This window comes from Sapajus apella, unplaced genomic scaffold, assembly GCF_009761245.1.
Source record: "Sapajus apella isolate SASKATOON/1434 unplaced genomic scaffold, GSC_monkey_1.0 scaffold36, whole genome shotgun sequence".
Taxonomy (NCBI): Eukaryota; Metazoa; Chordata; class Mammalia; order Primates; family Cebidae; genus Sapajus; species Sapajus apella.
The window spans coordinates 20,530,420-20,555,456 of record NW_022436976.1 but is presented as its reverse complement, the minus strand read 5'-3'; the positions used below and the strand labels follow the sequence as shown (position 1 = coordinate 20,555,456).

Below are 25,037 nucleotides of genomic sequence, written 5' to 3'. Positions count from 1 at the left end.
CTGGTTGGTTCTCTATATCCATTGGCTTCCCTGATTTATGAAGTTCCATTTCTAGGAAAATTGGCAAAGCAGGATCTCCCAGAAATTCTCAGGATTCTGTGAAAGACTGAAAATCAGAATCTTTAGCGTGGAGGTCACAATGGTAAAAATACCTGTCATTTATTTGGGGCTTACTATTTAATTGCTAGGCATATGTTAACGTGCATTCTCTTATTTAATTTTCAGATGAATCCTAGGGGCAGGTATGATTATTAATTCCCAATTTGCAAACCAAATTTTCCAAAGAGATGAAATAACTTCTCAAGGTTGTACAGCAAGTACAGGGTGAAGCTGCCACCCTTTTATCTTAGTGCACTGGAGCCTGAGGTCATTGCCCACTCACTTTGATGCCAGACAGACCAGAGTTGCTCACTAACACTTCATAAATCCCTCTCATGTTCCTCATAATAACCAGACATTTCTAATTATAACTTGAGCAACAAATGTTGTTTAAGATAGGTTATGAGCCCCAAATTGAAGGGATGGCTTTTATACTATGTTTGCTGAGTATGACCTCAGGTCAGACAAAATATTGGGTGACCAAATTGACAAAGGGCATTGTCCCCGTATTCCATTTTGCTGTTAGCAGTGCTCTTGGTTTATTTTCTTTCCCATGAGGAAGCTGAGGCACAGAGATACCACGGGACTTACTACATATGGTCGACTTGGGATTTGGCTCCACGTTGGTCTGATACCAAGCTGGTAATCTTAATTTGCCTGCTGCCTCGTGTTCATTACTCTGAGGGGCCTGGACTTCAATTTCTTCATGTACTGGAATCTCTCAGCATGTCCTGGGACCTGGGACCTGGGACCTGGTTCTAGGCCTGAGTTTGCCAGCCTTGCTGTGTCTGGTTAAAGATCGTAGGCTATGATTGATCATAGGCTTTTCTGGACTTTTTTTTGCTTATAGCTTTGCTTTCTAATTTTTATTTTTCCTGCTATCAATATGGCAGGTGGATTATGAATACAAATGTTAACAATGGGCACTCAGTGAGGAAAAGATATCTCTATGGTTAACTGTCTTTTCCAACCCCAAATCAGGATATGTAGACCACAGGAAGGGGCACCGTAAACCTTGATATTTACGAATAACAAATGTTTAGTGAATTGGGTGGCGGGGCACCTTTCTGGATGATGAGAAGGAATCGATTATGCCAATAGCCAGGAAGAGGTTCTTAGTAGGTGGATAACTAAAGCAAATGCCATAAGTGCAGAAATGAAAAAGAAAAATAAACTAATGTCATGTTTGAGCGTTACATATTTTGGAATTTATTTGTCACAGAAGGGGAGGCAGAAGCTCATAATCAGCAATGACTCCCCTCCCCTGAATCAATGGCAATTTTTGGACAGGCCTCAATAATGCTAGGAGTAAGTGCTGTCACACTTGTCAAATCTACTTTGCTTAGGTATGTTTGGAAAAATGATTAATGTCCTTGGTGAAGCGTTATTCTCTTTTGCTTCATTAAACTCACCTTAGGAAGTGGTTAAATTGACAGTGTTTTGTTTTTTTTTTCCCTCAGAATTCTCTTGAGGTCTCCCAGAGGCTTTGAACATAAGACACCAGTGATGTTTTTGATATTAGCCGTGGTTTATAAAAATATTTAAGTCACTCTTTACTCATAACATCCATTTAAGTACTTAGAGAATGGAAATTAGATGATTATATCAGAATTTCAAACATGGGATTTACAGAAAATTGGAGGATTCTCAAAGGATGTCCTGTTGGCAGAGGAGTTGAGTTGTTGCGAGAACAATGGCAGATTCTTTTATTTACAGTGGTTAGAGACTCTCAGATGTGCTTTCACTGGCCACAATGCATCCATCACTAGCAGATTGTACATTGTTACAGTTTGGGCATTTGGGTTCTCAATCTAATGTTAAATCACCTACTCATATTAAGAATTTTGACATACCGAGAAGTGTTTTTAAACAAACAAAAAGAACACTATCCCCCAAATTAACAGTGGGAATTGAATAGTACATTTTGGCCTTATTACTCATCTGGGCTCAGCAGAGATCTTTGGATATGCTTCTAATTACAATATGAATAACAGCTTGGTGAAATAAATGGACTCTTAGATGGAGAACTGAAGTTCTGAGGGGAGTTTGATCTTCTGATTGCATTGCTCTTTGGCATTAACCATGAATAAAAACCATCACTGCTTTATTTTTAGTTTATAAAGTACTTGTATGGATATCATTTTACTTCAGCTTTACAACCGCCTTATAAACTGGATATAATTATCTTCATTTTACAGCTGAGGCAACTGAGGCTCAAAGGGTTTAAGTGACTTGCCCAAGGTCACAGCATAGCAAGCAGGTGACAGAATCAGGATTCCAACCCATATGTTATTACAGAAATTGTCATAACTTCTGAAAACATAGTAGCTTTAAAACCTTAAGAAGCATCAGTGCCATCTTCAGAACAATGACTTAGGAGTTTTTTCCTCCATGGATATAGCTTCAAATATTTGAGAAAATAACTGCAAATTTTGTTTCATCCTAACCCTAATAATGCTCTCTACAATGTCCCTTGGCCCAGAATTCCTTGTGACTATTTGATTTTTTTCTGAAGTTTTAGTCTTTAATATTGCCCTATGTTTGATTATATTATGTCAAAGGCAGAGCCTGGAGAATCATTATTAAGGATTTGTAGGTTGTTTGCATGGCCTTTTAAAGTAAAAAGCATAGCTATGAATAGAAATAAATAAATTTATTTTTCAAAATAACCAAGACATCAGCCATGTCTATGTCCAATTCATTTACTGTAAAAAGTTCTACTGAAGATATTTTTGGATTTCTTAGATCACATAATTGAGAAAAAGATGGCAAATTTGTTGTTAGGTTAATGTAACTATCCCTTCTTTGGAAAGGGTGATAACAAAACTGTCAAAAGAAAAAAATGCCCAGATGAGATTATACTTGCAAAATTTTGTAGGCAGATACACAAACTGCAAGATAACATGTAACCACGTTTGACAGGAGAAGTAGGAGAACATGGGCTACAAAATCCTTAAGCTTGACAGCCTCTGGCAAAGTGGGGAATAATATGAGGTCTTTTAAAATGGCTTTCTTGAGATAAAGCACAGAATGTAATGTGTGCAACATACAGAATTGTTGCTGGAGACAGCAAAAATACTCTTGAGACACTGCATACTGAGAAAAATGTGTGCAATGATCCAGAAGAAAGTGAGAGCAATGGGTTGTTGAGAGAACTGCAAAGAGTTTCCCTGGGACTGGGGCAAAGATGGGTGAAGGAGGAATGCAGGAGGTGAGAATGGGAAGAGAAGCAGTTTCCAGGTCATTCAAGGCTTTTTAAACCGTGTCACCCTGTGCCTAAAAGTTTCTATGAAGGGGAGTGATAAGATAAAACTTGTATTTTAACAATGTGCCTCAACCCTCTGGAAAGGATTGGAGGGGTCTAAAGCTGTTAGGAGGCTAGAGATGGAAATGGCCTGAACCAAGTAAGGTACTAAGTAAAGATTAGTGGATGTGTAGAAAGGTGGGTTGGGCCGGGCTTGGTGGCACATGCCTGTAGTTCCAGCTACTCGGGAGGCTGAGGCTGGAGGATCGCTTGAGTCCAGGAGTTCTGGACTGTAATGCACTGTGCCTATCGGGTGTCGGCACTAAGTTCGGCATCAATATGGCAACCTCCCAGGAGTGGGGGACCACCAGGTTGCCTAAGGAGGGGTGAACTGGCCCAGGTTGGAAACAGATCAGTAAGAGGATCATGCCTGTGAATAGCCACTGCACTCCAGCCTGAGCAACATAGTGAGACCCTATCTCTAAAAAAAAAAAAAAAAGTAAATAAATTATTAAAAAAAAAAAAGAAAGGTGGGTTGGATTTGGGTTTTACCTATGGGAAGAGTGGGAGGAAACAAGGTGACTCAGATTCCTTTGTATCTACCCATTCTTACCCCATAACCTCCCATGCTGTAAGATGATGGTGGTGGTAACAATGACTGTAAAATTTGAAGGCCTAGTATATTATAGGCTTGAAACTTCTCATCACCTAAAGATAAAATTCAAAGTCTTATAGAGGCATACAAGCATTCCATAATGTGCTTGCCTATCCTACCACCCTTTGGTAAATACCCTGTGCAGTATTGCTGACCAATTTATAATTCAGAATCTCAGGTCAGAATTAACAATATGTTTTGAACCAGATAATCTGGCAAATAACAGTGATCAAATCAACTATGTCTGTCCTTTTATGGAGCTTCTTTTGTAGTAGATAGAGACAGGAAAAAGAAAAAACCCTCAAGGTAAAAAGAACCATGAAGAAAAAAGAGTAGGCTAAGAGTTTATATAGGGTGATCAGGAAAGTGTCTCTGATTTAAGGAGAGACTTATAGGAAGTGAGGAGAGGGAAGCCACGTGGCTCTCTGGGGAACAGCGGAATTGTAAGTGCGAAGGCCCTGAGGCAAGGACATGTCGAATAGAAGAGCAGTGTAGCTGTAGCAAAGACACAGGAAGAGAGGTAGGAGATAACGTGAGAGGAGTTCAGAGGCCAGTTCCTATAGAGCCTTGTAGCCCATTGTATGAGCTTTGGTTTTTATTCTAAGCGAGATGGGAAATGACTGGACAATTTTCAGTAGAAGAATAACATTTGCCTTACTTCTTAAAAGAACACTTTTGTTTCCCTCTATGAACCAGACCTCAGGAAGGCAAGTGTGGAGGCAGAGACAGCAGTGAAGAGGATATTGGAATAATTCAGATGAGAAGTGATTGGCTTAGACTAGGCTGGTAGCACCATTGGTAGTGAGAAAAGGTTTATTATACCTCTTTATATGTGAGTGTATAAAAATATTATATACATTTGTGTTAGTCTGTTCTCATGCTACTAATAAAGACATATGCAAGACTGGGTAATTTGTAAAGAGGTTTGATTGACTCATAGTTTAGCATGGTTGAGGAGGCTGCAGGAAACTTATAATCGTGGCAGAAAGCGAAGCAAACATGTCCTTCATGTGGCAGCAGCAAGGAGAAGTGCTGAGCAAAAGGAGGAAACGTCTCCTATAAATCATTATATCTTGTGAGAACTCACCACTATCACTGGAACAGCAGGATGGAGGTAACCACCCCCATGATTCAATTACCTCCTACTGGGTCCCTCCCACAACGCATGGGGATCATAGGAACTACAATTCAAGATGACATTTGAGTGGGAACATAGCCAAACCATATCAACATTGTACATAATGTATGTAGTACATAAATATATATAGTTTTCTAAATTCAAATATACAAAAACGTACAAAGGGGAAACATAGGTAGAAACCAGAAACCCGCGTCCCCCTTACTCAGCTTTAACAAGTATCCACTAATGACCAATCTCATTTTTTCTATACCTGTCCCAACCCCTCTGGATTATTGTGAAGTAGATCACAGCCATATTATCATTAAATATTTGAATTTGCCTCTAACATGTAAGGGCGTATCTGGTAGCGTGCACTTGTAGTCCTAGATACTGGGGTGGCTAAGGCATGGAGTGAGAACCTTTCTCAATCAATCGATCAGTCAATAAAGGGCTTCTTTAAAAAAAAAATTGTCACAATATCCTTATCTCATCTAGAATCTTAATAGTCCTTAATATCATCAAATATCCAACCTGTTCAGATTTTCCTGATTCCTATAAGTGGGAATCTTATTTTTGCCTTTTTATAGTTTGAACCAGGATCCAAATAATGTCTATGCATTGAAGTTAGTTGGTTTTAAAGTTTCTTCTCTGTGTCTTTTTTGTGACTTTGCAAATTTTTTTTGTGGCAATTTTTTTTTGTTGTTGTTGGAAAAAAAACCAGGCCGTTTTTACTGTAGATTTTCCCAAAGTCTGGATTTTGCTGACTGCATCCCTGTAGTGTCGCTTAACCTTTCCTTTGTCCCCTGTGTTCCTGGTAGATTCGAGGCTTGATCAGACTTACATTCAGATTCGCCTTTTGCAAGACTGTCTCATAGGTTGTGTTTTGTATTTCCATTGGGGATATATAATGTGTGGTTGTTTCTGTTTTTGTCATTACTGCCTAGTTCTATAGTTTCATCAGGGGCTCCAAATGTAATTCTTACTTTTTTTTTGTTTGCTGGAATATTTATATGAGGAAAAACTCTTCCTCATCAGACATTTGATTACCCTGGAGTAAAGTTCATATAGCAAAAAAAGGAAAAAGACTTGATTCTTACCCTTCATTGACCAGTTTTCAAAAATAAAAAGTAGGTTCCCTATCCTTCTCTAAGGGTGACTTCTGAAGCTTCTCTCTTTCTCTTCATTTTATTATTATGAACTCATGTTTTTAAACACACATTCATGTTTCAATCCACTGCAGTTATTACAGTCGGCCCTCTGAGGGTTCCACATCTGTGGATTCAACCAACCTGAATCAAAAACATTTGGAAAAAACACCAAAACAATAAATAAATACAAATAAAAACCAGTACAGTATAAAGCAACTATTTGTGTAGCATTTACATTGTAATAGGTATTATAAGTACTCTAGATATGATTTAAAGTACATGGGAGGATGTGTGTAGGTTGTATACAAATACTACACCATTTTATATAAGCACTTGGGCGTCCTTGGATTTTGGTGTCCGTTAGGCATCCTGTATCCAATCTCTTGAGTATACAGAGGGACATCAGTATTCTTACTGATGCCTAAATGGACCATCTATGGCCGTGGGAGCCTCTGAACCTGGCTCCTCAATGCTTCTGACACACTCAAGTACTCTTTGCTGCTTTCCTTGCTTTCTGGTATCGCCAGATGTTCCAGGCTCATCTTGTACATTTTCTGCCCCAATCTTAGAATCGGCCACTTTTTCAAAGGGCTCTATTTCCTTTTAGATGGAAATGGTGCATCAAGACCACTGTCTTGGTGTGACGGGTGCTCACTGCTCCTGAGCTGGTCTTTGTGTCTAGGCCTTCTCAGTGGACACAGCTACGAGCAAATTTTTTTAAAAGATAAAGTACATTATGGATTCATAATGATAATGCTTTCTTCCATGCCAAAATTCTGGTTCTCAATTGCACCAATATAGCTGCTTTTTTGCTTTATGCTACAATACACAGCCACAGAATCACAATATCAACACTATCACCAAAACAGTTTAAGGTAGTTTTTTGTTTCTTGTTTTGCTTTTGGTGGTAGTGGGGGTACTAGTTGTATATATTTTACTTTAAGACAGTTATTTTGTATCTTAAAGTTACTTGAGATAGTTTCTCTGTGTGGTTATATCATCAATTTCATACTAAGTTGCATTTGTTTGCTTCGTTTTGCCTTCACTTTTGAGGGATTGCTTTAAAATTTATGTTTGTAATGATATGGAATATTTACAAAGTTCTAAATTCAAATCTTTAAAACAGGTTGTATTCAAAGAAATCAAGCTTCTGTCCCTGTCCCCTCTACTCTGTTCCTTCCCTCACAAGTAACTCTCTTTCAAGTTTTGAGTTTATCTCTTCACTTTGTAAGAGTGTGTGTGTGTGTGTGTGTGTGTGTGTGTGTGTGTGTGTGTGTGTATCTATCCACTCTCTCTTGGATAAGTGGGAGCTCTCTACATATCTTAAATTCTGGATAAAATCTGGAGGTAGTATAGACAGTATTTTCTGAAAGATTGGATGTGAGGTATGAGAATAGAGTTGAGGCTGATGCCCAGGTATGGCATGATTGACTGACAGAATGGAACCACCTGGCCCTGAGTGCCCTGCTTCCCACGTGGCCTGATTAGCCTCATTCATCTTTGCGAAGTCCAGCTTTCTTTGCTCAGGTGCTCTCCTCTGTGCTCCAGTGATGCCCTGTGCATTCACATTGTCCTTCCCATATGGTCTTACGTACAATTTTCGTTTGTGTTTTCCTGTCAGTAGACTGCGAGCAGCTTGATGTCAGACATCATGCTTATTCTTCTGTTTTCCCGACACCCATCACACAGCCTTTCACACAGTAGAAGCTCAATAGATCTCTGAGTAAATAAACAGGCCAGGTGCAATGTTGGGTTCTTCAGAAAAAAACCTACGAAGTGGATATTGTTATCCTGTTTTACAGATGAAGGAACAGGCACCAAAAGGTTTAAGCTGCTTATCTAAAGAAACAGCTAATAAATTGCTGGAGTACAAACTCGAGTCCATCTGATGCCAAGGTCACACAGCCCCAACTATTCTCTCTGTGTTCTCATCCAGCAATGTGAAACTGTCCACAGTTAGCCTAGTAACGGTGTGACCTCAGCAAGAAAGTGAGCCTCTATATCTGTTTCCAAATTTACAAATACAAGATAGTAATGGCATGTACGTTATAGGTCTATAAAGCATTTAGAATAATGTCTGGTACATGGTAGGCACTCAAATCTTAGGTATGATTTGTTATTTTTAGTAGCGGAATACTGGAAAACTACTACTACCACTACATACAAAGCCCTGTGCTTGGCACTGTGTGTGGAGTGTTCTCTGACTCACCCCATCTTGTCTTCTAGGAGCTTGCAGGCAATGTGCATATGCTTAAAGGTTTCAAGAAGGGCAACTGGGGAGTGGTCAGTCAACAGGCAGTCACTTGAGATTAGTGCCAAGTGCAGGGAAAGAGGAAAGAAGGCACTTGCAGGAAAGAGGAAAGAGGAAAGTTGGCACTGGCCAACTTGTTAGATAGTAATCCCTGCCCCTGGGCTTCTGGAGCAGAAATGAAAAACAGAAGCCATGCTGGAGATTTGAATGCTTCAGTTCTACCAGTGCCACCAATTAGTGGCAGTTAAAAACTTCAACTCCATGTCCAGTTTGGTGAGACCCCTAACAGTCCTTCCCTTGTAGTATTCATAATTGCACAGATCACAATTTAACACTCGCATTATATAGACTCTATAAGTCATGGAGTCACCCAGAGTTCATGGGACCTTGGAGAACAGCAAATTCTACCTCCACATTTTATGGAAAGAGATTTTGTCCAGAGAAGGAAAGCCATATGCCTAAAGACACACTGGTATTTGGATCTTGAACTCTGTTGGTTATGGGTCAGGTCATGCAGATTTCCAAATGCCTGGACCCTTGCATGGAAGGAAGTGGACTCCCAATATGCAAGTATGCTGAAAGGAGGGATGATGGCTCCACTGTGGTACTGCCCACATTGTGTTTGGTGAGTCCAGGCTTCTGCTCTTATCAGAAGAAGAGCAGTTGTAGCTGCTGGAGGAAGAATCAGCCTTTCCCAAGATGTAGCCATTTCTGCTGCTTGATTCATATTGGGCAAGGTGGGCCCTTCCATAGCTACAGCTATCCACATGCTACTAGCAATTGCACTGAGACCTCTACTCTCTGTCAGAAAGAGGAAAGGAAGAAGTGATAGTGAAAGGGCATGAGATTTAGAGCCACACAAATCTGGTTTGTGTTCTGATCCCAGTGTTTCTTAATAGATGTGACCTTTATTCAGTCATTTAACTTCACAGAGCCTCAATTTCCTCCTCTGTAAAATGGGCATGATAATGTCCTCCTGAGTAGGTTGTTGTAATGATTAAGTGTAATAATCTATATGAAGCACTCGGTGAATGGTAGCTCCTCTGCCTCTCTCCTCGACCCTGCCTGACCCTAATTTAGGGCTGCCTATCTCTGTCACACAGTGTGGCATAGAGCTGTGGCTGTGTTATTGCACTTTCTGTTTATCAGAAGGCTACTGAGGGGTGTTGAAAGTTGTACTTTAGGCCCCACTCTCAGAGATTCTGCTTTGAGAGAAATCTAGAAATCTGCATTTTAAAAAACAGGCACCCCAGGCTATTTTGATGTGTAGCCTGCTACCTGGGTTAACATTTAACCTTGGGAACCCCTTGCATCACCGTTGGCTGGGACTCTTAGCTCGGGCAGGTTATGCAACCTCTCTGAGCCTCATTTTTGTCCCTATTAACTGAGACGGATAGCCTTTTTAGCAAGGTTCTTTTCAGAGCGAAATGAAACAGCGTGTGTGAAGCATCTTGCATGAACCTAGTACACAGCATGAGCCTGGTGAACATTAGATTCCCCCAGAACTACTATGTTTGCTTTTACAGTTATGCTATACAGAAATGGGCTTGTTCCAGGCTTTGAGTAAAGACTGATATCAGACACCAAAAGGCTGCATTGCCCTCTTCCAATCTATAAGCTAGCTGTAGCCCTAGTTCCTTCTTTGGAAACCAAACCCTTTCAATGTTTCTGCCCACCTACTCTTACCATCCTGTGGATTTTGCAGAGGACACATTGTTCGTGATGGAAAGCTACCTGCTTGCCTGTCACCTGCGTTTTTGGAGACCATTTTTATGCTTATCAGTGCCTATCTTTGAAATCTCAGAGCCTGTGAGCTCTGATTGTGTTACCTGGGATCTAAAAGGCAGCAAAGGATACCAGATGCTGCTAATGACTTACCAGCTCTTTTGGCCGTAGTCTCCTCAAAGAAAAAAGGCTGTGACCCTGGGTTTGTCAGCACTCATGTGCTTTCACACCTCAAAGGGACTTGACAATGGGCAGGTTTCCAAGTCTGTAGAGTGGTTCTTTGGGAAAGATAGAAAACGTATTTACAGTTTGGTTCTTCATGCTCATGCTCTTTCCCCACCTCCTATGCTCTGCTGCCACTACCCCTGAGGCTGGTACATGTGGCTGTTGAACATAAGAGTCAAAGACAGGAGCTACTGACCCTAAAAGCTGCATGTCCCTGTGGGGTGGATAGGATTGGGAAGCAAGAAGAGGCTGAATTAGGAAAGAGCATCTTGATCCACCGTCGTCATCCCTTTGTGAGACCAAGTCCGTATGAGGGACCATGATCATAACTGGACTGCAGTTTCCCACTCCTGCCTGTTCAAGCCTTAGAAACTACTGTTCATTAATTTCATTGATACTCAATGAATGCGTGGCAGTTTTCAACTCCTGGGTGTCTGTTCTTGAAAATATCCTTAGATTAATGCAGAGCAGACATCAGGCCCAGGTCTGGCTTTTTTGTTCTCCAGCAGTGCTTTTGGGTTTGACTTTTTCCTTTTGTGTTTTAAGCTTTTGACAAATACAATAGGAGGCAGCAAAATGTCAGCGGAACACAGGTTTTAGAGTGAGGCAGACCTAGAGAAGAGCCTGGATTATGACCTAAATTTTTGTGTTGGGTCCTGCTGTGGGCTGAATGTTTGTGTCCCTCCCTTTCCCAGATTCATATGCTGAAACCTAAACCTTAATGTGATAATATTTGGAGGCAGGGCCTTTGGGAGGTGATTAGGTTATGGTGGCAGAGCCATCATGAATGGGATTCATGCCTTTATAAAACAGGCCCCCAGAGAACTTGCTTGTCTCTTTCACCATGTAAGGACACAGGGAGAAGACGGCCTTCTATGAATAAAGAAGTGGTGCCCTTATCTAGGCACCAAATCTGCAGGCACCTTGATCTTGGACTTTCCAGCCTCCAGAACTGTGAGAAATACATTCTGTTGTTAATAAGCCACTCAATTTATAGTATCTTGTTATAGTAGCCCGAATAGTCTAAGACAAGTGCTCAGTTTGATCCTCTGTAAAAAGGGGATAATCAAACTTACCTGGGAACATAATTGTGAAGATTAAGTAAGATAATGGACATAAAGCTTGTAGTCTAGTTCCCAGGGATCAGAGGGTGCTTAATAAGTGATGGCTACTGCTGTTATCATCTTGCTGCACTTCAATGCAATTGAAATTGGTTTAAAAGTGAATAGGAATTGTTGGTTTCTTGACAGATTCAATTCAGTTCAATTAAGTGTCCTTTTTTGGATAGCTTACCCTGGTAAGTGTCATGCTGAGTGCTTGATACAAATAGAAATTAAGCACTGTCTTCTCACTAAACACTTCTTGCACATTCTCAATTAATTTTGTGTTGCAGCTTTCAACAAAACCATCCCCTCACCCTTCCTAGTGATTCTAAATTCTTTTATCTACCCCTTTGAAGGTTAGCTTGACTTTCAAGCCTTTTGAGATCTGAGGATCATTCGCCTTTGCAGTCTCACCTCTCACCCCTCTCTAATATACCCTCTATGTCCACCCAGTTCTGTGAGGAAACACCATATCTTGGCTCTAATATGTACCGTCACTGCTGGCTGATACACATTCCCCTCCATTTCAGAGTCTTCCTCCTTCCTCCTGTGTACTGGAGACTGCAATACTCATCTCTCAGTATTGGATGAGGATTCGTGCATATAAATTTTTTTTGACCCAAGAGCAGATGGAACGACACAGACCAGACTCTAGGAAAGAGAAGACAGATGGGATGATGATCATGGCTACTTTTTATCGAACACTTCTTGTAGTTATATATGCCTGTGTGTATTTCATTCTTAACAAGTATTATCACAAAACTGAGGTTCAGAAAGGTTGCATCACACCCTTGAACATGAAGAAGACAGGGAGGGTTGCTGTAATAATAGGGACAGTCCTCCAAAGCATGACACCTCTTCTGATTTGGGCAACTAGCATGCCAGGGAAATAATTATCTGTCTCCTTAGCAACCCCCAATATTTGGCTTGGTTGTCATTGGTGCATTTCAGTTATCTTCATGTCAGTAAAGAAATAGGTCTCAGGAAATTTAATCTAGCTGGCAGTGCTATCCCTAGAATTCAATTAACTCCGTGATTTGCAATTAATGAGCCCTCATGCCAAGATTAAGGTCATAGCATTAATCTTACTTTTATTTTAGGATTTCCACTGTCATGATTTACAGTGAAATCCAGCCAATCTTGTCAGGGTTATTGGAGCATAATTAAGCCAGAAAGACAGGCAGAACAGCTAGTTAACATGGGAGCCAGGGAGGGACCCCATACCTTTGCTTGGTAAGCGTGCCTCAGGCAGGATGGGGCTACATAGGAGAATTTCCATCAGAGGACTGTTTCCCAGATGTCTGATTTCTATACAACTCAAATCCCCATCCAAACTCCAAAGAAAATATTTCAGAGTCCCCATTGGTGAACCCATTGTGAGTTATGTTCTTGTTAATTCAGTGCTACCACATCCACCTCCACCTCTAGTTGCCAATTACTAAGTTGTAAATGTAACAGACAGTGAGTGTGCTTTTACAGATGATGGATTTAATATTCATGATGATTCCATGAAGAAGGTATCATAGGCTTTCTCTCTGTATAAGGTTATATAGCAAGTAAATGGCCTTTCCACTGAACTGATGGAAGGATGTAGCAGTTCCTAGCTGCAGACCATTTTTGTGCTTTTCTCCCTTTCATATGTGTGTGCATGTAATTTAGCCATTAGGATCTCCTCCACTTTCCCATATAGAAATAAGAAGGTAGGCATGCATAGGCAAATATTGTTTATGATTGCCTTCTAGGTGACAAATCCTGATCCATCCTTATTTAATCATCATGTACATGGGAGGAGGATATTATCTGCCTCCATTTTACAGTTGAGAAAACTGAGGCTTAGAGAGATTTATTAATTTTCCTGCTGTTACACAGGTAGCAAGGAAGGAGAGTCAGTGTTGTGAATCCAGGTCTGCTTGTTTGCCAATCCTAGGACCTTTTAATGACAACACGCTAGTACTAAATAAATGATGTTTTTTTTCTTTTCCTGGTTCTCCAGGAGTGGTTATTATTGAGTCAAGAATTTTTGGGAAAAGTAACACGTGGAGAGTCATTTTTTGAGTGGAAGGAGTCTGAAGAGAGGGTAAGAACCACCTCCTTCTACCCGCCAGGTAAGGGTGTGCTTTTGGCCTTTGGGATTTAGCCCATGTCTTCTGTGTGTAGAGTGCAGATCCAGGTAGGCTACCGTGTCTGGCCAACCAAGCACAGAAGCCAACCCCTCCCACTGACTTTAATTTTGCTCAGTGTTTGGTTTTTCTACAAGAGAGGGTAGTGGTCAGAAGTTTACGAGAAGGTCTCCACAAGCCAAGGCTACACTAGAAGCTGAGTCCACAGCTAGCGGTAGCTTTCTTTGCCCTTGAGACCAGCGTAACAGAGGAATAGCAGGTTTTCTTTGCACTTAGGTAGCAGATTTTCCTCCAAATGCTTGCTGTGGTTTTTTTGGTTTTCTCCTAGGATTCACCTTCAGACTGTATCTGCCTTCCCTGTGTAGTTAGCATTTACAAGTGTCCTTACTCTGAGTTTGCTTAACATCATTGACCATTTTTATGCCTGGCATGGCTTACTAGAGACTAACTATTGGAGGTTCCTGCTAATACAATTATCTGATAATTAGAGGCTGAAGGACTGCCTTGAAATTTCCTTCAGCTGGCTTGAGATGGAATACTTGATTTTGAAATATGCCCTAAAGAGTGTGCTATCCCTGGGGGAATCCACTTGTCTCAGCCAATATTAATCTGCTCTGTGAACAGCTTCTTAGAAATTTGCCGATATCTATTTTTGTGTGTGTGTCATTCAATATGTGAGTGTGAAAGAGTAAGAGAATTTGGTAAAAGTTCATAATTTTTAGCTTGACCTTCTTAGGTCTGAGGAGCACTCACCTTCCCAGTCTTGTCTTCCACCCCTTTCTAACATACCCTCAAGTTCCCCAAGGAAACGGCATGACATCCTGGTTCTAGTATGTATTATAGTTGGTGCCTTAGGCAAATTACTTTCTTTTTTGGAGACCCCCGCTCTACCCTTCCTCATCTGCTTAGGGGAGACTGTAATACTCATCTTTTGGTGCTGGGTGAGCCTAGCATGTTCCCTAGTATACTTATGACCAGAGCTCAGTTATGATCCTTTCACTTTTATGTCTGTCCTTGATGTGATGGTCTCTTAACCTTTGTTTGCTCTCCAATATTATTTTATACTAAATAATGGGCTAAAATGCCCTTCAGCCCATTTCCAACCAAACTGCAATTCAGATACCACCTCTTCCATAAGCCATGCTCTTTCCTACTTCAACGACCTTCAGCACCACCCCCACCCCGCCACCCCTGCCTGCCACACACACAGACTGGAAATAAGCTCCTCAGAATGCTCATCTACTTTATATGCACTTTTATAGTAATACTTGGTGTGTCTAAACAGTAGAAAATCAACTATTATCATACAACCCTATGAGAGATATGAGAGATATGAGAGAAAATATATTAATGACTCAGAAGACTACATTTTATTCCCAAGTGGAAATATGGCAGGTCCAAATCTATACACAATATGATCTCTATTTCTATGTATGTGGACACACAACACAACAAGTGTATGTGTGCATATTTACAAAAACATAACTAAGAGTGTAAGGATATATAGTCTCCAAAATGTTAACTGTGGTGCTCTTGTTTGTTTTTTTCTCTGTCTTAATTCCATTTTCTTTGGTTTCAGTAGACCTCAGGGGCAGAGAAGTGAGTTAATCACACTGCTTTGCAGTCTTTCTACGGCAGTCTTTCTACAGCACAAGGCCCCATCTGGTTTTATTCTAGATTTTCCTTTTTTCCCTTCTTCAGCCTCAGTTCCATCCTCCTCACCCAGCCATTTGCTTTCTTTCTAATACTCTTTATATATGTCCTTAAATGTGCCTAAATTTTCCACATTGATTATGAATGTCTTCTACATTATACATACATATGATATTATTGTGTAATGCAACATATTTAATGTATAAAATATAACAAAATATAATGTATAGGTAATGTTTATATTTATATCTGAATGAAACCTTTTTTTTAAAAAGTAGAAACTGGCATTCATGCCTCTGCTTTGTACTTCTTTTCCCCCTTTTCTCCCCTCCCCTCAACCCTGTAGTCACACACACATGCACGTGCACACACACACACACACACACACACACAAATGAAGATTTTCTTGACTGGTTGCATATCCAGTTCCAAAATCCCAGGATTCCTTGTTGCATGTATTGGTTGATTTCCTCCCTTGAGCTCTCCGATATATGGTTTTGTATGAAGTTTTTAACATGACTTTTCTCAAGTAATTGAGCTCCTAGGTTTTAGCACAGCACAGCAGCGTTTGAACAGAGAATGATCAGTGGCAATGCAGACACTCTTACTGGACTAAGTATGACATTTTCTGGTGATTCATATGTTTGCCTTTTCTTTCCCGGTCTAGGCCCTATTCAAACATATGGCAAAAGGGACACAGGATTTACAGTTAGAGCAGTATTTGTTTCCTTGCCCTGCCAATCACTAGCAAGCCAAGTGACTTGAGCCTTAATTTTATTGTTATGCCTTCGAGCATGTGAATGAATCTTAAATGTCACCCAGAAATATGCATTTTTTAACCTTTTGAAATTTGTTGAGACTTATTTTATGCCCCAGCATATGTAAACACTTGATAAGAAGGTATATTATTCTTATCAAGTTATAAGAAGTATAACTTCTTATAAGTTTACACACTTAAGAATATACCTTCTTATAAGTGTTTACACTTATAAGTTGTTGTTGCAGTATTCTATAAATGTCAGTTAGGGCAATGTAGTATTGTTGTTCAAATGTTTTCTTCCTATGCCAATGTTTTGTGGACCTGCACTATCAATTATTGAGAAACGTTAAAAAATCTGCATTTGTGATTGTGAGTTTGTCCCTTATTTCTACTGTTGTGTCCATTTTTGCTTTATATAGAAGCTGTGTTATTAGGTGCATACATTTAGAATTATATCTTATGGAATAAGTAACTCTTTATTATGAAACATTACTCCTTATCTTTGTAATATTCTGTCTTGAAATTAATTTGCCTGATATTAATATAGGCCTACCTGCTTTCTTTTGCTTACTGTTTTGCATGATTAATACTTTCTCATCCTTTACTATTAACTTATCCGTAACTTTGTAATGAAAGTACGTCTCTTGTAGGCAGCATATAATTTGGTTTTTTATTCAGTCTGACAGTCTCTGTCTTTTAATGATAGTATTTGGTCTATTTAGATTTATTATAATTATTAATATAATTGAGATTAAGTCTACTTTCTTGTTATTAGTTTCTAACTATTCCTTCTGTTTTTTGTTTTTCTATTCTTTTCAGCTTAGTTAGGATTAATTATATATTTTTAATATGAAATTTTAATTCTTCTGGCTTTTTGACTATGTGTAGTACATATATTTATATATGAATATATATATACATATATATATATATATGGTATATGGTTTCTCCAGAGATTGCAATAATCATTCTTCACTTGTCACTGTATCCTTAGAATAAAATGAGAATATTATAGCAGTAAAATTTCACTTAGCTTCTACCCATCTTTTAAAAGTGATATTTTGTCATATATTTTTCATCTGTGTAATAACACCACAATACAATGTTGTTATTTTTGCTTGTAACAGTTATCTTTCAGATGCATTAAGAGAAGAAAACCATAATCTTTTATATTCACCCACACATTTACAATTTCTGTTACTCTTCGTTCTTTCCTACAGATCTGAGTTTTCATCTGGTAACATTGACCTTATGACTGAAGAACTCCCTTTAGCATTTCTTGTAATGCAGGTCAATTAGCAACAAATTTTTCATGTTTTTTTTAATATGAAATTTTGTTTTGAAAGGATTTTTTTTACTGTCTGTAAAGTTCTTGGGTGATAGTTGTTTTTCTATCAGCACTCTAAAAAAAATTCATTTCATTGCTTTCTGACTGCCATTGTTTCTGATGAATGTTAGCCATTATTGACATTGTTGTCCCTCTGTATGTAATATATCTTTTTCTCTATCAGCTACTAAGATTTTCTTTTTCTTTTTGTCGTTAGCAGTATTATTCTGCTGTGTCTAAGGCGATTCTTTGTATATTTATCCTGTTTTGGGTTTGCCGAGTTACTTGGATCTGCAGCAGTAGTTCTTAAGCAGGGACAATGTTGGTTCTCTAGTAAACATTTGGCAAGGTTTGGAGGTGTTTTTGGTTGTCTTTGCTTAGAGTTCAGGTAGGAGAGGATACTACTTGAAATTAGTTAATAGAGGATAGGGATGCTGCTAAAAGTTCTGCAATGTCCATGACAGCCCCCCGCAACAAAGAATTATCCAATTTACAGTGCCAATAGTGCCAAGTGCTAAGGTTGAGACATTCTGATTTTTGAGTTGAAATTTTTTCCACCAAATGTTGAAAATAGCTTTTATCTGCTCCGTTTTCTTCCTCTGTCCCTTCTTAGACTCTGCTTACATGATGGTGAACAACTTACATGATGGTAAACTGCTTACATGATGTTGTCTCATAGCTCACTGAGACTCTGTTTTTAATTTCTTTTGACCTGACTTCAAGTTCATACAATTTCCTTTTGCAGATTCCAATCTTCTGTTAAGCTCATTTAGAAAAAATTTCATTTCAGATATTATACTTTTCAGTTCTGCAGTTTTCTTCTTCTTTTTTTCAATATTCTTTGCTATTAGCTCATTAAGACTATCTCTTTGTTTAAGCCTTTGAACATATTAATAAGCTTAAAGTTCTTGTCTACTAATTCCAGTATCTGGAGCATTTCAGGTTCTGTTTCTATTTACTGCCTTTTTATTGTTCAATTTATACTGCTCCTTCACGTGTGCAGTTTTATTTTTATTGTATGATAAACATTGTGATGATACTTTGTTGGAAGTCTGGATTACCATTTTCCTTGAAAACATGTTGAATTTTATTCTGGAAGACAGTTAAATTACTGACATATTCTTCCAGTCATTAGGCTTGATTTTATTCTTTGTTAAAATGGGTCTTTTGTGATTTTCAACCTGGTCCTAGGAATGCAGCCTTTAGGATATGGTCCTATTCCTAGCATGGATGTGGCCTTTTTGAGATGGAAACACTGAATATTCAACTAAATGCCTGAGGTGCTCAGTAAAAGCTTTCCATTTTGGCTGTGCTAGAGCTCCAACATATGCCAGCATTTATAACCTCTGGTATATAATGCTGGTTTAGCTCTCAACCCTGCATCATGCAGTCTCTGCTGGGGCCTTGTGAAGTCTTACTCTCTATATTCATAGCCCAGGCCTCAGCCAAGGACTCAGGGTGAATTTCCATGCAGTTTTCTTCCCTCCCATCCCTTCAGCACCCCCACCCACTATGTCCACACTGTGCCTCTCCCTATTTTCTTTCATATTGTCCCACATATCCCAGCTTCTTAGCAGTTTTTGTATTTTGATCCTTGCCTTCAGAGTTCAGCAGGACCGCTATTCTGCTTGGGTTCTAGATCATTTTATGGTAATAGGAAAGTGCCTCCAGGTAAAAAGCTGGAGCAACTGTGAGGGTCACCTTGTATGTTTTCTTTTTTTCAAAGATCTCAGTCCTTTTTAGACTGTTGTTTAATGCCTGAAAACAGATGTTTCATATAACTTATCTAGTTTATTACAGGAGCTCAAGTCTAATACCATTATCATGGTTAGAAGTGGAAATCAGGAATATGCATTTTAAGTAAAGACCCCAGATCATTCTGAAGCTGATGGTTGTGGGATCATATTTTAGAACTGCTGATGTAAATTATTTAAAGTAATATAAAGTGTTCAAAGTAACCCCTGCTTTCTGAGGAATTGTCAGAGGATCTCTAGTCTCCAGGAGGTCTAGGTATTTTATATATAACAAAGGATAAAAAACTTTTTTCTGAAATGTTTCTTGATGTGAGATCCCTTTGAGTGTGATGTATGTGTATGCATATATTTGCTATAGTGCTGAGTTGTTCTCTGTATTTTCACCATCCTGTGTATAAACAATGCACAATAAACTACCACACCACAGCAGAATCATCTATCAAATATACTGCAAGAATGAATCATCCATACATGTGTGTATATACACACAGTTAGATTTTTTTTTGTTGTTGCTATTTTTGTTTTAAGACGGAGTTTTGCTCTTGTCCAGGCTGGAGTGCAGTGGTGCAATCTTGGCTCACTGCAACCTCCTCCTCCTGGGTTCAAGCGATTCTCCTGCCTCAGCCTCCCAAGTAGCTGGGGTTACAGGTGTTCACCACCAGCCACCATGCCCAGCTAAATTTTTGTACTTTTAGTAGAGAGGGATTTTCACCATATTGGCCAGGCTGGTCTTGAACTCCTGACTTCAGGTGATCTGCCTGCCTTGGCCTCCCAAAGTGCTGGGATTACAGGTGTGAGCCACCACACCCGCCTTCACAGTTATGTGTTAAAACTTATAAAATGTTTACATTTTCAATATGTAGTTTTATATGTAGATTTCACATGTCAATAAATCTGTTTTTTTAAAACAGTTAAGTCATGGCAATGATTTAGGGAAGTCATTTTCTTTTCCTGGTGCATCCATTTGAGGCATAGGGTTACCTTGCTAATATTCCATTGAGTATTAAAGTGTTATGAGTCTGGTTTGTTTCCTCTCATTGGCCAAGGGGGGCTTCCACCTCTCTGTTATGTTCCCGACTGTGCCTGATGAAATGAAAAAAACATGGGTCTTGTCATCACACAGACATTTGGATACATCCTAAGTAACCTGGTGAATGAATTGACCTCGTTGACTCTTTCGATTTAGGCTAGAAGTCCAATGTGATATCCACTGTGCCACAGAGTCAGCTTGCATGAATTGACCTCTTTGAGACATAGTTTCCTTATCTGAAAAATAAGAGTAAAAATATACTTCAGTTTTAATGTGTGGGATATCGTACATTCCTAGCATAGTGCCTAACATGTAGTAAGGCCACTTTGGTATATGTGTAGCACATGTGTGTGTTGCATGTCGCACATAGCATATGTACACTTACCTTGATCTTTTAAACAACGAACAATATCCGTCCATGACCACTGCTACTTTTCTGGAGAACGATAATTTGATCTTTCTCTCCGAAGATGGCTTGCAATGGCAGCTCCAGAATTTCTGTCTCGCAGCTAAGGGAAGGCAGTCTTGTTGGAAGGGGAGGAGCTTGAGAAACCCTTCTTGGAGTTGCATATGCGTAACAAGCATACTGGTTTTCTAAAATTCTACCTGTGTATGGGGGGTTATTTGGGAAGATTGATAGAGTTCTCTCAGTTGCCCTTTGGTACCTATATTGTCTCTCCTGTCTCTCTTAAATGAAACTGAAATGTCGAACAGAAAATTTTTGCCTTATTTTTCTCTTTGCAGTTTTCTTTCAACAGGCCATCAGTCCTCTGCTATCTCTGTTCTCTATCATAGACAAGGTCAGATAATAGCAAGGACATTTTCTCTGATCCAGGCTGGTAATTAAGAGGGAAATGTTATAGTCCATTTTATGCAATTTAAGCCCCGATCTTTTCATTAGGAAAGGAGAAAAAAAATCATGACCCCTCACTTTCTGGAGTTGAGGGTCCATGTGGTATACAGAGCCCTTTCTATTATTTCAGGTTTCTACTGGGGACTCTGATCTCATTGAATAGATTTGATTACTATTATTTCATAATGCTGAACCTTTTTATTTGGTTCACTTGTTGAAGAGTAAAGATTCCTTATTTAGACTCCTTTTCCCTGGCACATCATAAGTACTTACTATGTTTGTTGAATCAAATTAAGCAACATCCATGTTTAGTTTTATATGAGAGTTTATTGAATAAAATTTGGATTGGCACCTGTAGCCTGACTTCCTTGATCCTTGAAGGAACAAAATATGTTACATCCATTTGGCTGGAATTCCCCTAGCACCAACAGCCTGGTTATGAACACTGTGTACCCTGTCTTTATTATACGCAGAGACCATTTTGGTTTCAATATGGTCTTTACTTTGACTGCATTTCTCATTTTTTCTACTCTTACCATTCTTTTTTCATGTTGTAGATCCTTTTGGGAAAGAGGAGCTAGTATTGGTTCCTTAATGAGCTCTTACCTCTTTGAAGGTAAACATTTCTCCCGGGTTTTCTCATAAAATATTAGTCTTCTTTACAATAAAGCTTGTGCTGAATTTCATGAAACCCCCATCTCTCAGGCAGGCATTCTCAGTGGGTGCGGTGTTGTAATCAGAAACTCCGAAAAGCTTGAGGAGACAGTGAAACAGTGAAAGCATTTGGTCATATTTGCTACCTACAGTTAAGCAAACACCAGGTCACTGTCAAGGTTGATCTGTTTGGTCTTCCTTGTCATCTCTGCCATCTTCTTTTTGATTATTGCATTCTATAGCAGCTCAGTTTCATGTACTTTTAGTGAGTGCTTACTGTGTGCCATGTATTGTACATAGGGAGCTGTGAAGAGGCATGAAACATGTTCCTTGCTATTGAAGACTCAATAGCAAGTAATTGAGTTGAGAGGAGGTAGACTCATTCATGAGTACATGAATATAATGCAGCTGACTGCTCTGAGTCCTAGGATGAAGGAACAGAATGAGGTGGGAGAATGGAGACATGAGAGACAAAAAGTGCCTCATGAAAGAGGCAGGATGGAGAGGTGAGTAAGAGCAGAGGCTTTGGGTCCAGCCAAACCCAGGTTCATCTTATTCTGTTGTGACTCTTACTAAACATTACCAAAACCTCCGTTTCCTCAGTGGGACTCCCACCTGCCACTGTGCTTAGCACAAGGGTCCAATTTAGTTGTTTATGGAAACTGCTTAGCTAAGTGTCTAGCCTAGAGTACATGTTTAGTAGATGGCCTTTATATGAGGATGATAGTGTTAAAGAATTTTAGAAGTGGAAGGGACTTAGGAAATCACTTAATTCATTCTCCTGTGTTTATATTCTTTGAGACCCTGGGTTTGTGATTCTCCCATAGCTTGGGAGAGAGCTGGGCATCATAGTCTAGTACTCTCCCATTAAGGTCCTGAAAAGTGATTGTAGAAATTGCACACATACAGATTTTATGGTGTCTGTAGTTATGACAAAAGCTTTAATAACTGGCACACTAACATAATATAGAAATCAATATATATCAATGTAAAATATAACCCCCTTTTATTCTGTAAGTAAATATAGCCATGCACATGTATATTATCACTGTTTAAAGCACAAATTACCACTCTAATTTCCAATTTTCAAATTAATTTTCGGACATTCTGAAGAGTCTTGTTGTTACTAGCTAAATGATCTCCATTTCTGGGCCATGGTTTGACGTAGGGAATGGCAGCAGAACCTTCCAGCAACTTCCCCATTAAATTGATTATTCTGACTGGGCGCAGTGGCTGAAATATGTAATCCTAGCACTTTGGGAGGCCAAGGCAGGTGGATCACATGAGCTCAGGAGTTTGAGAACATGGCGAAACCCCATTGCTACAGAAAATACAAAAATTAGCCAGGCATAGTGCACCCCTGTCATCCCAGCTACTGAGGAGGTGGAGTTGGGAGGATCGCTTGAGCCTGGGAGGCAGAGGTTGCCGTGAGCCAAGATTGTGCCACGGCACTCCAGCCTGGGCAACAGAGCCAGACCCTGTCTCAAAAAAAAAAAAAAAGCAGATTATTTTAAGGGCCCTGGCACTTTATTGCAGTACAAGGAGGGCTGGGTGTGCTGTTGACTTGTAAGAGCTGTGAAGCTCTTGGATGCCTGTGCTTCCTAGTGGCCTGAATCCAGAAAGCCTGACTCATTGGCACCACCTGCCCTGTGGCCTCTGCCTGCCAGTGCTTAGCTCCCCTGGAGCCTTCCGTGGATGCTACACATGCCCTTGCTTCTGCCCTCTTGGTCTGTTGAGCAGCTGTGTCCAAGGCCACTGTTGTACAATGTCATCGAGTGACTTGTAGTTTTAATAGCTCATACCAAGTGCCAACTAGTACAGAAGTATTATAATATTTAAAAAACCAGTACCACTGAATCTGAATGAACCTGAATATTTCTGCAGATAGCTCATCATAAGTCCTCCCACCAGACACTAGGTCACGTCAAGATGGGAAGCAGATACTTCAGAGTGATAAAGAGGTTCACTTCTGTTAAACACTTATTCTTCTGAACTATCAAAGTGAAGAGTTTCCATGGACCATAGCTTGGATGCACCAATAAGAGATTCTTACCCTAGGGAGGCTTGCTAGACACATCTCCAGTCTGGCTTAATAGCCCCCTGAAATAAAACAGCCTGGCCTTTTTTTTTTTTTTTTTTTTTTGCTAAGGCTGTGTGACTTTGCTAGAGGCAGCATTTTTTGTGGCTTTATCTTCTATGTGTCATTCTATTAATATTTCTATTCTACAGATAAGGAAATCAAGGCTTTTCTAGACGATACATCCAGCTAGTAGCAGAAGTGGTATCCAAACCAGATCTGGCTGACATAAAGCCTGTATTTCAACATGGGTTGCCTTGTGTAATGCTTAACCACTTGTTTGGCATAGGAAGTGTTGATTTATTATTTTGCTAAATGTTACCTTTTTTTCTCTGAAATTTTAATTTCTAGTTGGATTCTCAGCCATTTGTGGGAGGCATTACTTGGAATCATTTACTGTGAGTGCTGAATTTCTAAGAATTAAAATAAAAATTCTGCTGGGCGCAGTGTCTCATGCCTGTAATCCCAACACTTTGGGAGGCTAAGGCCGGCCAATCACCTGAGGTCAGGAGTTTGAGACCAGCCTGGGCAACATGGTGAAACCCTGTCTCTACAGAAAATACAAAAATTAGTTGGGTGTGGTGGTACGCACCTGTAATCCCAGCTGCTCGGGATGCTGAGGTGGAAGACTTACTTGAGCCCAGGAGGTGGAGGTTGCAGTGAGCCGAGACTGGGCCACCACACTGCGGCCTGGGTGACAGAATGATACTCTGTCTCAAATAAATAAATAAATAAATAAATAAATAACATATAAAAAAATAAGAATTTCTGTTCATTTTTGAAAATCTCATTACATAAAAATCTCAATGTCATGCATGGTCTTATTTGATCCTGTTGATGACATGAGGCACGTAGAAAAGTTTTTGTTCTTAATTAGTTCCAGTTTATAAGGTGAGGAGTTGGAGGGGTGTGGTGGAAAGGAGGCCTAGAGGAGTAAAATGACATGCTCAAGGTCACACAGCTTTTAAGCAGAGAAACCAAGTCTCCAGTTGAAGACCTCTCTCCTTAAAGTCCATTATGTTTCCTCAAAGCTTCCCTGGAGTGAGATAAATGGGGAATGAGATGTAAGCAGTCTTTGATTCCAGAAGCCAAGGCAGTGGGTTTTTCCATGGTGTGTCTACTTGTTAGGTCCATATGATCCATTTTTCTAAATGCTGGGAGCCAAGAGCTGAAAAATGTGTTGTAGAGAAGGATGATGAAGCCCTTTGTGATAATGACAGTAGTTCCTTCCTTGCTCTT

At 39.7% G+C, this 25,037-nt stretch overlaps 1 protein-coding gene across 8 annotated transcripts in view; it reads left to right on the top strand.

Moving 5' to 3' along the window:
• DNAJC6 (DnaJ heat shock protein family (Hsp40) member C6) overlaps positions 1–25,037 on the top strand; it is a 178,840-nt gene that overhangs the window by 93,146 nt on the left and 60,657 nt on the right. For 2 of the 8 annotated variants that reach the window (XM_032296731.1, XM_032296727.1), the window contains one exon: positions 13,564–13,675. The exons of 5 other annotated variants lie outside the window; for them this stretch is intronic. Coding sequence is in view for 1 of the 3 variants with exons in the window: in XM_032296727.1 (XP_032152618.1) it covers positions 13,564–13,675 (112 nt within the window). In the remaining 2 variants the exon portion in view is untranslated. Of the gene's footprint in view, positions 1–13,563; positions 13,676–16,524; positions 16,530–25,037 lie in introns of those variants that run through there. One more of the 8 variants, XM_032296732.1, reaches the window with a different exon arrangement.